This window comes from Lontra canadensis, unplaced genomic scaffold (genome assembly GCF_010015895.1).
Source record: "Lontra canadensis isolate GAN:19392208 unplaced genomic scaffold, GSC_riverotter_1.0 scaffold1, whole genome shotgun sequence".
NCBI lineage: Eukaryota > Metazoa > Chordata > Mammalia > Carnivora > Mustelidae > Lontra > Lontra canadensis.
Window position 1 is genome coordinate 94,115,810 of NW_022630995.1, and position 14,691 is coordinate 94,130,500.

General features: G+C 34.8%; 1 protein-coding gene across 18 annotated transcripts in view; it reads left to right on the forward strand.

Annotated features, from left to right (window-relative positions):
- The window catches only part of CAMK2D (calcium/calmodulin dependent protein kinase II delta), a 335,597-nt gene that overhangs the window by 234,006 nt on the left and 86,900 nt on the right, over positions 1-14,691 (forward strand). For 12 of the 18 annotated variants that reach the window (XM_032859117.1, XM_032859092.1, XM_032859030.1 and 9 more), the window contains exons 5-6: positions 4,172-4,237; positions 7,326-7,398. In XM_032859117.1, coding sequence (XP_032715008.1) covers positions 4,172-4,237; positions 7,326-7,398 — 139 coding nt within the window. Of the gene's footprint in view, positions 1-4,171; positions 4,238-7,325; positions 7,399-8,346; positions 8,420-14,691 lie in introns of all 18 variants that reach the window. The other 6 variants (XM_032859177.1, XM_032859036.1, XM_032859053.1 and 3 more) reach the window with 1 other exon arrangement.

Sequence of the window (14,691 nt, forward strand, 5' to 3'; positions counted from 1 at the left end):
TTTATTCTTCAGCTTTATACTTAGTGTTTGGGAGGAATTGCTTCTTTTTCCAGGGGATATTCCCGGTGAGGTTACCTCCTATTGTGAGTTAGCTGGGCCCTCCTCTTGGTTCCTGTTTTCCAACTTGGCTGCATCCTGAGATTCCTGGGTTTCCCCCCACCACCTTGGGCAGTTCTAATCAATATAATATTGCTGGTTCTTGGGTTAATGTGGTACCATTTGATCTTCCAAGCCCAGTTTTACACTATACTGTCTGCTTAGACTCATAGTCAAGGCTGTAATCCTACTGAAGTTTTATAAATGTTTCATTCAGTATGAAACTACTTTCAACCATTTCTGATACAAATCATATTTAGACTAGGAAGAAAGGAACAATTCATTCTGCTGGATAACACAAAATGAACCAACATCCCTATAAATAATAACAGCAACAAAAATATTTATCTTTTTGATATGTGAAATCTCATCTTTTCATGATTCTAGGATTATCTTATTTTTTTTCCCCTGGAAGCCCTAATATTCTAGAGATTCATAAATGATAATTAATGCTTCAGATATATAATTGATATGCCTCATATCATAGCAGTATTCCAACATTCATTTACTAAGTCTCTACTTCATTAACAGTTTATTCATGAGACTGATTTAATTTGACTTTGTACAAAATTTTACATAGTACACTAAAAATTTTTTTAAAATCTATAATAACTACTGCTTAATTTTGTGCTCCATTAAGCAATAATGTTAGTACAGAAGTGTGTTAAAAGTTAGAAAATGTAATAGTTTATCTTCACAGCAGCATGTTCTATTAGAACTCCATTTTTTCCTTCCCAGACATTTATTATACATGTAACAGAAATGATAAAATGGCTTCATTAGCACAAGGATATTTTTAAGCAATGGGAAGAATGAATGTTAGAAAATGAGAAACAGTGCTATCAGAGATGCTTAACATAAAACTCTGTACACCTTAAATTTCTTTAACAGCTAGGATAGTTCATTGAAAATTACCAGAATGGTAGGCCGCGTGAGTTTTTAATATTCGTCTTTAAATACAAACACCTAGAAATAAAACCTATTGCTATAGAGAGCCAAATTAATGTTTTCTTTTTCCTTTTTAAGTGCACATAAAGTCCAGACTTAGAGTAAATGGACAGCATGATCTTCTGACTAGGTTAACTCATGTAATCATTACTTCAGTACTGCTTAATTGAGCAAATATTATCGGTTAGATGCTGTGGTAGCAATAAGTGGTAGCAATAAGTTGTGATTCTAGTGATTTAAGACATGACAGAATATACAGTATACTTAGGGAGCTACTATAAGCAGCAGTTTCATTAATGGCAAGAAGGTGTTTTGTTTTGTTTTTAGCACTGAGCTTTTTATTCAGTATCTGTTAAACACTTTACAAACCACACTTGTGTATAATAGAGAATCTCTAGGTACCTATGATCAAAAACAAAGATAAATATGGATATATATCATATTCAACTTAGTCACATTCAAAGAAAGAAATCCCACAAACTATTATTATCATTATAGGGATGATAATGGATTTGTTGGAAGTATCTTCTATCTAATATTTAATTATTTTGTATTATAATTTATCTTGAGTACATTATGTGATTGTATTATTATTGTTACTCTAACTGGAGATAAAAACTAACTAAGCTATTAAACGGAAGTACATGTACCTGTAACTGTGGCTTTCAGAACAAACCCATATATAGTTTTAAATAATTTTAGAGGCACATTTTAAATGTAAAGAATGAAAATAATGACTCAAGTCTTTTTGTTTTTTTTAAAGATTTTATTTATTTATTTGACAGATCACAAGTAGGCGGAGAGGCAGGCAGAGAAAGGAGGAAGCAGGCTCCCCGCTGAGTAGAGAGACTGATGCTGGGCTCAATCCCAGGACCCTGGGATCATGACCCGAGCCGAAGGCAGAGGCTTAACCGACTGAGCCGCCCAAGTGCCCCTAAATGTAAAGAATGAAAATAATGACTCAAGTCTTATAGGTTTTATAAATATGCAGAATACTATGAAGAAGAGTCAAAGTTGCATAAACTTTCAGACACATTAAGTTTTTAGTATTGCCTCTTTTCCTTTAGGAAAGGAAAATACAGAAGAAAATAATAACTGGTCATCTCTGGAATATTATTATTTGATGATTTAGAACTTACTAAAGCAAATGAAAAGTTTTTTGAAAAGCTATCTTAAGAGTAATTTTGTCTCCCATTCCATAATGAACATTCACCAAGCTTTATACCTTCACCCAGTACTTTTTCTTTTCTTATTTTTAAAGATTTTATTTATTTACAAATAAATATATTTGACAGAGAAAGAGACACAGCAAGAGAGGGAACACAAGCAGGGAGAGGGGGAGGCAGGCTTTCCGCTGAGCAGGGAGCCCAGGGTGGGGCTTAATCCCAGAACCCTAGGACCCTAGGACCATGACCTGAGCCAAAGGCAGATGCTTAACAACTGAGTCACCCAGGCGCCCCCATCCAGTACTTTTTCAAATGACCAATGCCTTCTAAACTTCTGAGAAGACTGACAGTGTAATTGGAATGGTTACACTGTGGATTGAGAGCAGGGGCTGTGAAATGGATGTCCCACCTGTGCCACTTAAGTCTTGGGCAAGTCACTCTTTATATGTCCCTGTTCTTGTCAGTAAACTGAGTTAGTGGTAAAACTCAGACAATACTTGCAAGGATTTTTGCATTAATATAATAGTACACTGTGTAGCACATAGTAAGCAAATGTTAGCTCTCACAAGGTTAAGCTCCAAAGCTGAAATTTCCTTTTAAGATCAAGCCATATCATAAAAGAGGAAAAAATGGCTGATAAATGCATGAGAAAATGGTTCACTTCACTAAAAATCAAGAAATATTAACATGCAGTAACTTTTCTAACTTTTTTTTAAACTGGAAAAAACCTGGCACCTTCACAACATGCAACCATTGTGGAAGGCAGTTTGCCCTGTCCTCGTATACATAAATGTCTTTCTCTTTATTTCTTATTTTAAATAAAGAAAATGTTCTGACATGAAATGGTGCCCATGACCTAATGTGAAATGAAAATACAATTAGCATGATTTCACTTTTGTGGAAAAATGTGAGAAAAAAATACGTGGTTTTTTTGTTTGTTTGTTTGTTTTTGGTGTGTTTGCAAGGGAGCAGTGTGTTTAAAGATACACAGAAAGTTGAAAGGATATGAATAGTTAAAATTAGTTTATTCTGGAGAGTGGAATTGGTGTTGAGAGATAAGGGCTTGGTACACGTCCATATTTTTTTAATTTTGCCAAAAATTTATGTTAAAAACATGTATTGAGGTGAGGAGGACCCTCAGCCAGAGAATTACCGGTTGGGGAATTCTAGCCCCAGAACAGCAGAAATGGATCCCAAAGGTAGTTATATCTACTTATGTAGAGAGCCTTGAAATCCCTGGTTTGGAATGTACTTTGTAGAGTAACTAAATCCAGTTGCTGAGTTGTGGGAAAGTCTTCACTTGAAGATGGAGAATAGACGTGGCTTCTTAGTTGGCAAGGGATCAGTGCTGCCTTCTAGGGACATTTCCAAAAGCCCTAGGTCTGTGTTCACTGGCAAATGCATGGAGCATAAAGAAAATTGGGGTGCTTAACAAAGAAAGTCTAGGTAGCACTCAGCCCAAAAGTGGTATGTATTTTGAAAGGCCACGTCTAGCCCATAAAGGCATGTTTATTGCATTTTAAAAAACAAGCCCTTCCAGAGAGATAAAACCTGCAAACACATACTCTGCAGGCTTGATAGTAATCATCTTCTCTTATTGTTCAGAAAATGTTTCTAAATTGTTTCACACACTTTATCAGATCTTAGTTAATATATAGAGAATTTAAATGAAGAGTTTCATAGAGATTATTTTGTGTAAGAGATATCACTGAATATATTTATGTCATACAGAAAATTGTGTCCTCAGGATCTAGCAATAGAAAGACATGTAGAAAAGAGGACATGTTTAGATCAATGTAAATTGTTATGAGAACTGTTAAGTCTTGTAATGTTTTACAACACCTTGTTTTAGTAATTTTCAAAGTAATCTGTAAACAAAAATCTACATGAATACGGTATAATTCCATTGATGCATATTTTTGTTTTCTTTTCTAATGTCAGTATCTTGTTTGTCTTTACAGAGTTACTGGAGGTGAACTGTTTGAAGACATCGTGGCAAGAGAGTATTACAGTGAAGCCGATGCCAGGTAAGTGACTTGCCCCAGGGGCAAGATACAAGACTTAACATTCAAATGACACTTGTTCAGTATATCTCTTTACAAATGCATCATAACCCTTAGTATTTATGAGACTCTCATAATACCATCTTGGACAACTTCTCATGATGAGTCCCTCTTAATTGCTGTTTCTCTCTCTTAAGGATTTCCAGGATAATTGTTTGGGGAAAACAAAACTAGAATCTGGTCTAAAATAGCATCTACAGTTAGTCTTTTTAAAAATAAATAATAAAATCTGTACTCTACCTGGAAAGATTTCTGCTAAAGAAATTTACTTTTTTAGTGAAGTTAAGAGACCAAAAATTCAGATTTTCTGGTCTAGGTCCTGAGCTGCCCATTATGGCAGCCATTAGTAACACATGGCTATTTCAATTTCAGTTAATTACAATTAAATAAAAAATTTAGCTTCTCAGTTGTACTAGCTATGTTTTGAATGCTGAGTGGCCGTAAATGACTAGTGGCTACCAATTGCACATAGCAGTTACAGAACATTTCCATTATCACAGAAAGCTCCACTGAATAGCCCATGTTTAATCAGAGACCATAAAAAGAAACAGACTACAAAAATCCAGTGGTCTCCTTAAAGCATTATTAGCTGTTTAACTCTTTGGAAATTCCAGGATGGCTTTTGGAAACCTCATGTGAAAAATATTTATTCAGATATTTCAGAGGATTCAAAAGGATTTTCTAGCCTTGTTAACTGGCATCATCTTTACAGAGGTTAACAATGGCTATACATTTTCTCTCATTTGAAACTTCCTAGGCTACACAAAGCCAACATTTTTGGAGTGAAGTGACATTGATTTAATTGCCTAGACATTAGTTAGACTTTTTCATGTTAGTTTTCCTTGGCATTTCTTTGTACATATTCAGTAGTTGGTACTTAATTTGAAAGATCTGGCCTTGAGCTATTGACTCATTATTAACAATGTAAATGAGATGTTGTGAAAATTAGTTACTTACTGTCTGCCCCCATTCTCTAATTCTTTCAGAGCTTCCTAAAGCTTGCTAATCCCACTGTAGCCTGCACTCAGCAGATAGTCAGCTGATAGCAGGTTCCCTCCCCATCCCTTCAAAATAGCATATGCACACACAGGCTCACTTGCAAATCTCTAGTTAATCTTCTTGGTTTTATGCCAGTTTATGACATTCTGTGAATCTTATCTATACATGAGTACAGTCTAATTTTTAATGGAATTTTTATTGTCAAAGTCAAATAGAAACTTCTGTGTCGTTTACACTATCATGAGTGAATCATCACTTGCTCAGTTCACCCCAGTTCCCATGTTAGGGCCTTGAAAAGGAGCTTCATAGTAGCCTTGTGAGTAGCTATTTGCCCACTTGCCCTGAGAGAGTAATAATTTTAATCAAGGTAGTTAATAAGTTAGGGTGTTACATTTATTTTGTTTTTTGAAGTTATGTTAAACAGGTCATTGTGTTTGAAAAGTATTGTTTGAAATTAAAATAGAAACTTTTTTCACTGTTGAAGAGCCCTATAGATAATAGAGGAGACCCTATAGGTTGGATCATTTTATATGCATGTTGATATTAGGTTTTCGAATTCACTAGAAGTGAGTATTTTTTAGGATAGGTCTCAGACAAAATGAAGCAGAAGGAATATTCTCTTCCCAAGAACAAACATAAAGAAGTCTTTCCCTACTAGTCCTCAGGAGCTGAAGAATTGAATCCCTTCTCACCAGTAAAAAATGAAGAAGTTTATTTAATATGAATTATTATGTACTTTATTTTGCATTATTCATTAAGCCTAATGACTTATATCTGTGGTTTGAGAAGAGAAAGTGAAATATTTCTAAAATGTAGTACAAAGTGAAGGAGAAAAAAGTCACAGTATTTAAAAAATAATTACCAACACTCAAATAAGCTCTGTTATCAAAAACCAACCAAGGTTTAGCTCTTTTGGTGGGACTCTATAAAGAGTTAGGGCTGGATAATCATAACCTTGATCGGTTTTTTACATTCACATTGTAAAAAATCAGATGGTGATTACTTTTTATAATTCAAGAATTTACTTTCAAGTAATATTATTTTGTACATTAAATAGTTGAAAATGTCCTTATTAAAATGTTTGCTAATGAATGTAGCTCAGTACATAACATGCATTTGAGTTGCACAAATGTAAATTTATACCAAATGTATCAGTGTGACCTATATTATTTTATGTCAGCTGACAGCTCATGGGACCTTACAGGTGTCAATCAATGATTTATCCCCTCTAATTTAATTAGCTGTCTGACATCAGTGAGCCTTTAATAAGAATAGTATAAATTGTGCTTTTTGACATAGTAGTAAGGAAAGTTTTCCTTCACTGAGGTATATGGAAATATATCTGACAATTACCAGTGTTCCAGGGGATTTAAAAAAATTTTTTTTCCATAAGTGCCTACTCCTTCTCCAGAGTATGCCTGTCCTGAAGAGGGGTTTATTTTATGTCATGGGTTTACTTGAAATTCCCTTCTGTTATTGGAGACTTGCATTAGTTTTCCTCTTACTGTATTCTTCAAGAAGCACCATTTCTAAATCAAAATGATAAATGTGTCCCTCCATTTTTTTTAACCCTTGTTTCACCTGCCACTTCATCTGTGTGTACCCTCTTGTTTCAACACCTATGTTTAATTGTGACCTCAGATTTTAAACAGTTTAGATGTGTATGAGAAATACCCATAAATTTTATATTGCTGAAGAATTTTCCCAGAACATTATGGGAATATTTATAAAATTTTCTCCTTGAGTATGAAAATTTTTACTTCTATATACAAGTGATTTAATTTGTACATTTTCAATGGGAAAAAAAACACAACTCAAATTGTTTTGTCTGAACACGTCACAAACTCTATGTTGGATGTCATTTTTGTTAGAACCAGAATTAGCTTTATTCAGCATTATTAAATTCCAGTGTAAAGCTAAAAAAGATGTTGTGAGAAAATATAATTTTTGTTTGTTTGTTTGTTTCGTTTTAACTTTCATTTTATTTTGTATTCAATGTGATTATGTACCTTTAAAATGTTCTCCCTTCCATTCTGCCCTTGTATCTTTACAGTCATTGTATACAGCAGATTCTAGAAAGTGTAAATCATTGTCACCTAAATGGCATAGTTCACAGGGACCTGAAGGTCAGTATATGGAGTCCATAATCTGAATCAAAGGAGGTTTTTTTGTTTTGTTTTGTTTTGTTTTATCTGGGGAAAGGGCAGAGGGTGGGTATTTAAAATGGTTCCCTTGCCTTTCCCACTTTTTCCCTAAAATGACTACATGATGAAATGATAATGCATGATGCCTCTTTCAGTTTGCTCATCTACAGGCTAAATATACATCATAGCAAAAAGGGAAGGACAATATTAAGAAAACAACCTGTCAAGTTTCCAAGCAGTAAACTACCAGAGGCGGTTTGGGGGCAGGCTTTCCTGAAATGTCCAGCATTTGCCTGGAGATAAACGTGGCCTGTGATGTATGTCCGCCTGTAGATTTAAACACCACTTCTGTTCTGAGACCATGGGTTGCTGTAGCAAAACAACTGGTTACACATTGCTCCATTTGAGTCTGATGAACCCTCAGGCAAGAGATAATAATTGCCAGCTAAATTAAAGCACAAGAAGTTAATGATTTATCAAAAATTCATTACTTACCCTAATTTAACCTTAATAGTGCCTTGACCGCTAACATGACAGCTTTGGAATGATACTAGAAAAATGGGAGGGAATGGGGAAACAGTTTTTTATGTGGGGTGGAGGTGGACCACAACAGCTATAAAAATTTTATTTGCATTCCAGTTCTTTTCCTATAAGAATTCATAACTAGGAAATGAGCTACTGATTTAAATATTTTTAAGATGGCTTTTTTCTAGATCAAGTGGATCCACATTTTCGCGCACATCTGGCAAGATCCTGATTGCTCTGAGGTAGTAGTCACTCTACTTGAGCAATATGTTTACAATACTGAAGGTGGTAAAACACAACCCCAGTTGTCTGCTGGTTTTGCACTTTAACCCGGTCTCTCTCAGGGTGTACAGACAGTGAGTGTAAGCTTGGAACTAACACACGCCCCCTGGTGTTTGCATGCAGTCATTGCATTCAGCAGATCCTGGAGGCTGTGCTACACTGCCATCAGATGGGCGTAGTCCATCGGGACCTGAAGGTGAGTAATGCTGTTGGAGAAGATAAACCACCACACAATTCCTAATGACTGTTCAGCTGCAATTATGCCTGTAAAGGCAAAAATATGAGCAAGAAAGTTGTGTGGACTCATTCCAACACATTACTAAAACACTTTCCCTCACCACAGCCTTATTTCATCTCCCTCATCCACACTTCAGATTTACATAAATTCCATTTCATCCAGAGGAATAATGTCCTACCATTATCAATAAATAGGGTGCTGTATTTCCTTCCTCCTAAGAATATAGCATTTAATGTGACTTTGCGTAAGACTGATGATCTCTTCTTCATTCTAAACCTGTTCTTTGGACATTGATCAAACATACTATTTCAGAGTCATACTGTGTATACCTAATATTATGTAAATAGTTATGGAAATTATAAAGAGAATAGAGACAAAGTTATTAATAGGTTTTTGGCATTAAAGAAGCTCCATTTGGGGCTCTGAAGTCTCTTTTCCTTAATAGTAGTCCCAGGAATTCTGAGGGCCTTGAGACTTCCTGGTTCTTTGTTTATTTACATTCCTAGGTAGCAAGATACCAGTGCCTTTTAAAACAGAAAGGAAGAAAGTAAAACAAATTTTATTATAAAATAATATTTATATAACATATATATGGACTAATATTTTTAAGACTCCACTCAGTTTCTGATACCTTTGAGGATAAGAAATGTTTAGATCATTTAGAAATTAAATAGTTCAGAAGGAGACTACTCTTTCATTCATTTTTCTGTCCCCTTCTCTCAGAGTCTAGTTTCACTCATGGAATTTCAGAGATATAGTGAAGGCCTAAAAATTTAAATGAAACCACTGGGTGGGCAAAGTAGCAAATGTGAGTACTATATAGTTGTCATTCTTTGTTTCAAGCTTCATCCATATTGAGGCGTTAATATACAAAGGTGCCACAAAGGTTGCAATGTCTTCAGCTGTATGTGTTCAGTGGGAAGACCTGGGCTGGTTTCTCATGTGCAGACTTCTCTAATAATGATAAATCTGTAGTTTCCATTCATTTAGTATGCTCTAAAAGAATATATCTCTAAGGATCCATGATAAGTTATTTGAAGATGTGGTTTGTAAGCAAAGCATTGCCTTAGGTTTCTGGAATTTTCCTTTGATTTCAGTTTGAGTCTTAGAGCTTTAAATGTCAAAAGCAAAGATATGGTTAATGGCATTTTTTTTTTTTTTTTTTGGAGAGCCAAGATAAGACTGTGTGCATCTGCTAACACTTTACCAAATGTACTCATCATGATTAAGGGAAAACAATATGTTCCTTTAAAAATTCATGTCTTTGGCAATCACCTCACGAATTCTTTACCAGCCATGTAGAGAGAGAGAGCCCCTTTTTGTTACTTCTCAGAACTCACAGTACTACTTTCCTTTGTAAGTGAATATATATGGGCATGAGTATTTATTACATACTCTATTTAATAAAATCGTCATTTGAAACATTTTACTCTATGTTAAATAATTAGAAGTATACTCTAAAAACGAAGGATGAAAAATGTGAATTCTCTTACATGACCTTTAAGATATATCTTGTGAGGTTATGATATTAGACTTCTGTAAGTGTTCAAACTCAGCTGAGCTCTTCAAAGACTGGAACTTTAATCAGAGATAGCAGTGGGCTAGGATGTGGACTGAGAAGAAGGTCTATTTTCTGATATATGAGCTAAATCGACTAATTAAAAACTGAGGCAGGTGACTTTTAGGGAGGCTAACTACCAAAAGAAATAACCTGCTGAATCACCCATCAGATTTCTTGCAAGGGATAAAAGTGTTTTTGTTCTCCATTCTTATCCTGATTTTAGGAGAGAACAGGGGTGAACTTTTTATAGAGCTAGTTATAATTTTTGTAATTCTTTTGGTTTCTGTCAAATTGCTGACTAGAACAGACTTCAGTTGAGTCTAGTTTTTGGTACATGTTTCAGTAGGCCATTTCATAACACACTAAGAGTATATTAGAGGTATTTTACACACACCCTGAATGTGCTAAATCCTTGGCTTTGTTTTATGTCTTTTATACCCACACATATACTTTATCTGATAAGTATATAGCTTGTGAAAGCATATTTGCCAGTATATTAAAATGAAAATATTGGTAAAATTTCTTATTACCAAGCTTTAAACAAAAATTTGCCCTTATTATTCTTAGGTCATATATTTTGTTTCCCTACCCTGACTTATATGTTAATTCATATAGAATACATATGTTTGGTGCACACTTTAATTTGTCCATATCACTGAGAGAATACCACAGGAAATGTTATGTTCTTCATTATTAAAGCTTTATTACTGTACTGTACCTACTTAGAATACTGTTTTACTCCATGGTATCTAATATAGGACTTAATACCTAGTAAATACTTGTGGCTTATGCTTTCAATTTTGGAATGAATGAAATTCAATCAAAAGCACATTTATAATATAAAAGGCATCACTGAATAAAATAGATTTTTGTGTATGTTAATTAATATTGAATAAAGAGGGCAAGTATCACTCTTTAATACAATGATATCATTAAGATCATTATTTGAATAACTGCCACTCTTGGGAGCTTATTAGACGGTAGAATCCACCAGATGGAAAATTCTAAGAACCTAGAGACAAGGCTGAGGCACAGCAGAAAATTGGATGATGTCCCAGAAACAAGCAATAGGAGAAGGCTCCATGTGGTGGGATATTAGCATAAAGGAAGCCCATCAATCACAACCAGGCAGTATCCAGTGGATACATAGACCTTTCATCTAAGGTGAATCCACTGTCAGATCCAAGCAGTATTACGGAGTGTAGTGGTGACATAATTATAGTACTATAGTTCAGGAATATAACTCTCCTCTTTGGGAGGATTTGGATCAAGGCGGGATGTTAGTAATAAAAATGATAATAGCTACCATTTATCCGGCAGTTACCATGTACCCTGTACTGTGTTATCATACGAATCTTAACAACAGCTTTATGAGGAAGGCACTTTGATCTTCCCCATGTTGCATAAGGAGAGATTTAACAACCATGAGTGAGAGAACTTATTCATGGTTGCTCAGCTAGTAAATTGTGAATTGTGCCCAAGCATTTTGGTTCCAGGATCTGCATACTTAAATGCTACCACATCTCAGCTCATTAGTTGGATAAATCAAAAACTTTAGAAAGGCCAAATAATAGGTCAAACAATGATGGAAAGTAATTTTGCCAGCAACATGAAGAATTGGGAAATGGGTCTAAGTTTAGTGAATCAAATGATTAAAGTGATCCTGCTTATGGATCTTCCAGAGCTGTATAAGATCTGTATTATTAGAAATAAGGAATATGTTTAAGTTATGTTTAAGATACAGTGTGGAGTTGGGGGGGTGCGCAACATAATTTATTAATAGACGTCCAAAGAAAAAAATTCTTATTTAGCAAATTAGTAAGGTGGCATTGATCACAGCCTTTGGAAAATGAGACACAGAGAAGAATGAAATGCATTTGGCACATTTGATTTAGGCCACATCAAGACAATCAGTCTGGAATGCCTAAAAATAGATTGTTTATAAAGAGTAGATTACTGTAACTTAGTCTTGAGTGTTTGTGAGCTGATAATTGAAAATTTAGGTATAAAAAGAGAGGATTAAATGTTCATCAAACATTTCTTAAGCACCTATTGAGGTTCTATCAGAGTTGGTAGGCACAAATTATAGAGCAAAATCAAGACAAACCTCGTGTGGCTAGAACATACAGGCCACGAATTAAAGATCATTTTAAAATATGTATCAGTGCTATTCCTCCCAGAAAAAAGGAGATAGGTCAAACAAAAACTGGTAGTAACAAGTGACAACTCTTGAGGTCACAAGAAATGGAGAGATGTGTTCTGTCATTTAACAGTCTGAAGAATATAGTTTCTGCGAATCAGGGAACAGAAGTAAGTCAAAGGAGACCGTTTTATAGCTCTGCTTTATCATATAAGTATATTTCACACAGAATAGTAAGATTTCTTCGGTTCAAGGTACATCAGAGATGGTTACCAAACTTCATGAACAGCATCTGGATAGAAGGCTTCATACATAAAACAATCTTTTAGCAACACATCAACATCTGTGAATTGTCTCCGCAGAAAATGGTGCTTTTTTTCTTAGCCTACCTCCTGAAAAAACAATATTATTTAATGGAAAAATCATCAGATCAGGGGATGGATGTGAGAGAGAGGAAGAAGAAAGGAAAGAGAGGGAAAGGGCAGAGAGAGAGAGAGAATAGATTTTAATGAGGATAATAATTTTGGAGATGGGGGAAGGGATTTTAAATCTAAATTAAATATAGGAATAAAATTAAAGACCAGAAAGGAGAGAAATTAATTTTCTGGGGGAATATGACATGTATTCAGTAAATCCTCTTTAGTAGTAGATACATTTTGAATAATTATAAAATTGCAATTGTTCCTCTTTTCTCAGAAGTATACTCAGATAAAAGTTTAAAGAACTTATCATTTGTGTATAAAGTATGTCTAGGTATTTTAGATACAAACTGTGTAAGTGATAAATTCCATAATTCATCGGTCATTCTTGTGTTCTTTGTTGAACCTGACAGCTGTGTGTCAGGCCATGGAGAAACAGTAGGTAATTGGCACAGTCCCACTGGTCTGCTTCTTTCAGAGAAGTATTTGCTAATAGTATAGAATTATGTGCTGATAGTATATGCTAATAATGTAGAAGTAAATAAGAAAACAGGAAAGGAAAACAGATGATTCTTAGGAACTTGTTCATGTATGCTTGATGATGAAAATAGTACTTTGTAACCACAGACTTTCAACACATGGCATCAGCTGAGAACTCCGTGTGCTTAGGTACATAAATTCAAGTATCCATTCCATATAAAAATAAAAGCAAAAGTCACTTGTACCATGTGCACAGAAGAACTTCTGCCATGTGCATGAGTGAGCTTGATATTCAAGCTTTCCAATTCATGCACTTTCACTTAGTTTATCTCCAGGAGTGTTGTTCACACCTTCTGTGGCAAAGGAAAAGTGACTGAAAACACACCAAAGCACGGAATGCTTAACTTCGTGTTGAAATAATTGATACTGTCCAGTAGAGGAAAGAAATCTAAAAAGATCATTTCAATTCTTAAAAACAAGTATCTACAGAAATGAAAAGATTAAATAATATAGATTGATAAAACTAATAACTGTTTATGATATTCATTAGAAAGGTATAAAAAAGTAAAACATACATGATTTCACTACACATAAAAATTCCTAATGTTTGAGTTTTGTTGGCTAGATAATCACATATGTGCGCAGATCCTACCTCATTTAGAGACTGAAGGGTTTGAATTATTTTATCTCCTAAGTCATTTCCAGTCCTAAAAGTGATACCAGCAACCTGCCTAGGTACTTTGAGATACTTGGACAGATTCAAGAAAATCTCAAATCACAATGAAAGAAGTTGCTGTTGCATCCATATGGAAGCACAGAACAAAACTTGCCAACAGTTGCTACTCATTACAGCTGATATGCTATAAATGGTTGTTGACACTAAGACCAGATGTCATGGAAAATCCTGCATCATTAGGAAGCAATTGGGTGGGGAAGGAACCTGTGTGTGAGAACATCAATAGAATCTATTTAAAACCCAACCTAAAAAGTGATTGCATTATAGGAATTTAGAGATAATCTCAATATATAAAGATTAGCATAATAGATTGCATTAAATTTAGGAATATAGACATCCCCCAAGTTATGAACATTCGCTGCAAATACTCAGGGTCCTTCACATTGACATGGCCAGCAGCACTGGAGTGTAACAGCTAATCACCAATGTGTATATTGCTCCATACAGAGGACAGAGCTCTGATGATAAAATCCAGTGAGATTTTATAATTTTGTATATACTGTTATGAGAAATATCCTTATAATGCTCATTTGAGAGATGAAAGAACTAATTAGCTCCAATAGTCTATGAGTTACCCATGTCCACACAGTTAATAACAGTTAGTCCTAGGACATAGACCTAGCTCTGCATCTTTTTTCTAGATCATCGTGTTCCCCATTTCTCTCATGTTCAGCTATACATTGGAAGACCTGTGTTTCTGATTTCACCTTTCTCATTTGCTTTAGAAAATCAAATTGCTGGATAGTAGCAGATAATGGTGGTGGTCCTTTTAAGGAAGCAGCCACTAATTAGCTGAAAGAGTCTACCATTTCAGCTTTTGTGAATTACAGTCATAAATTATCTTCTTTTCTGTAGGTGTTCAGAATTTGAACTAACCTACTTGCCAGTGAACTT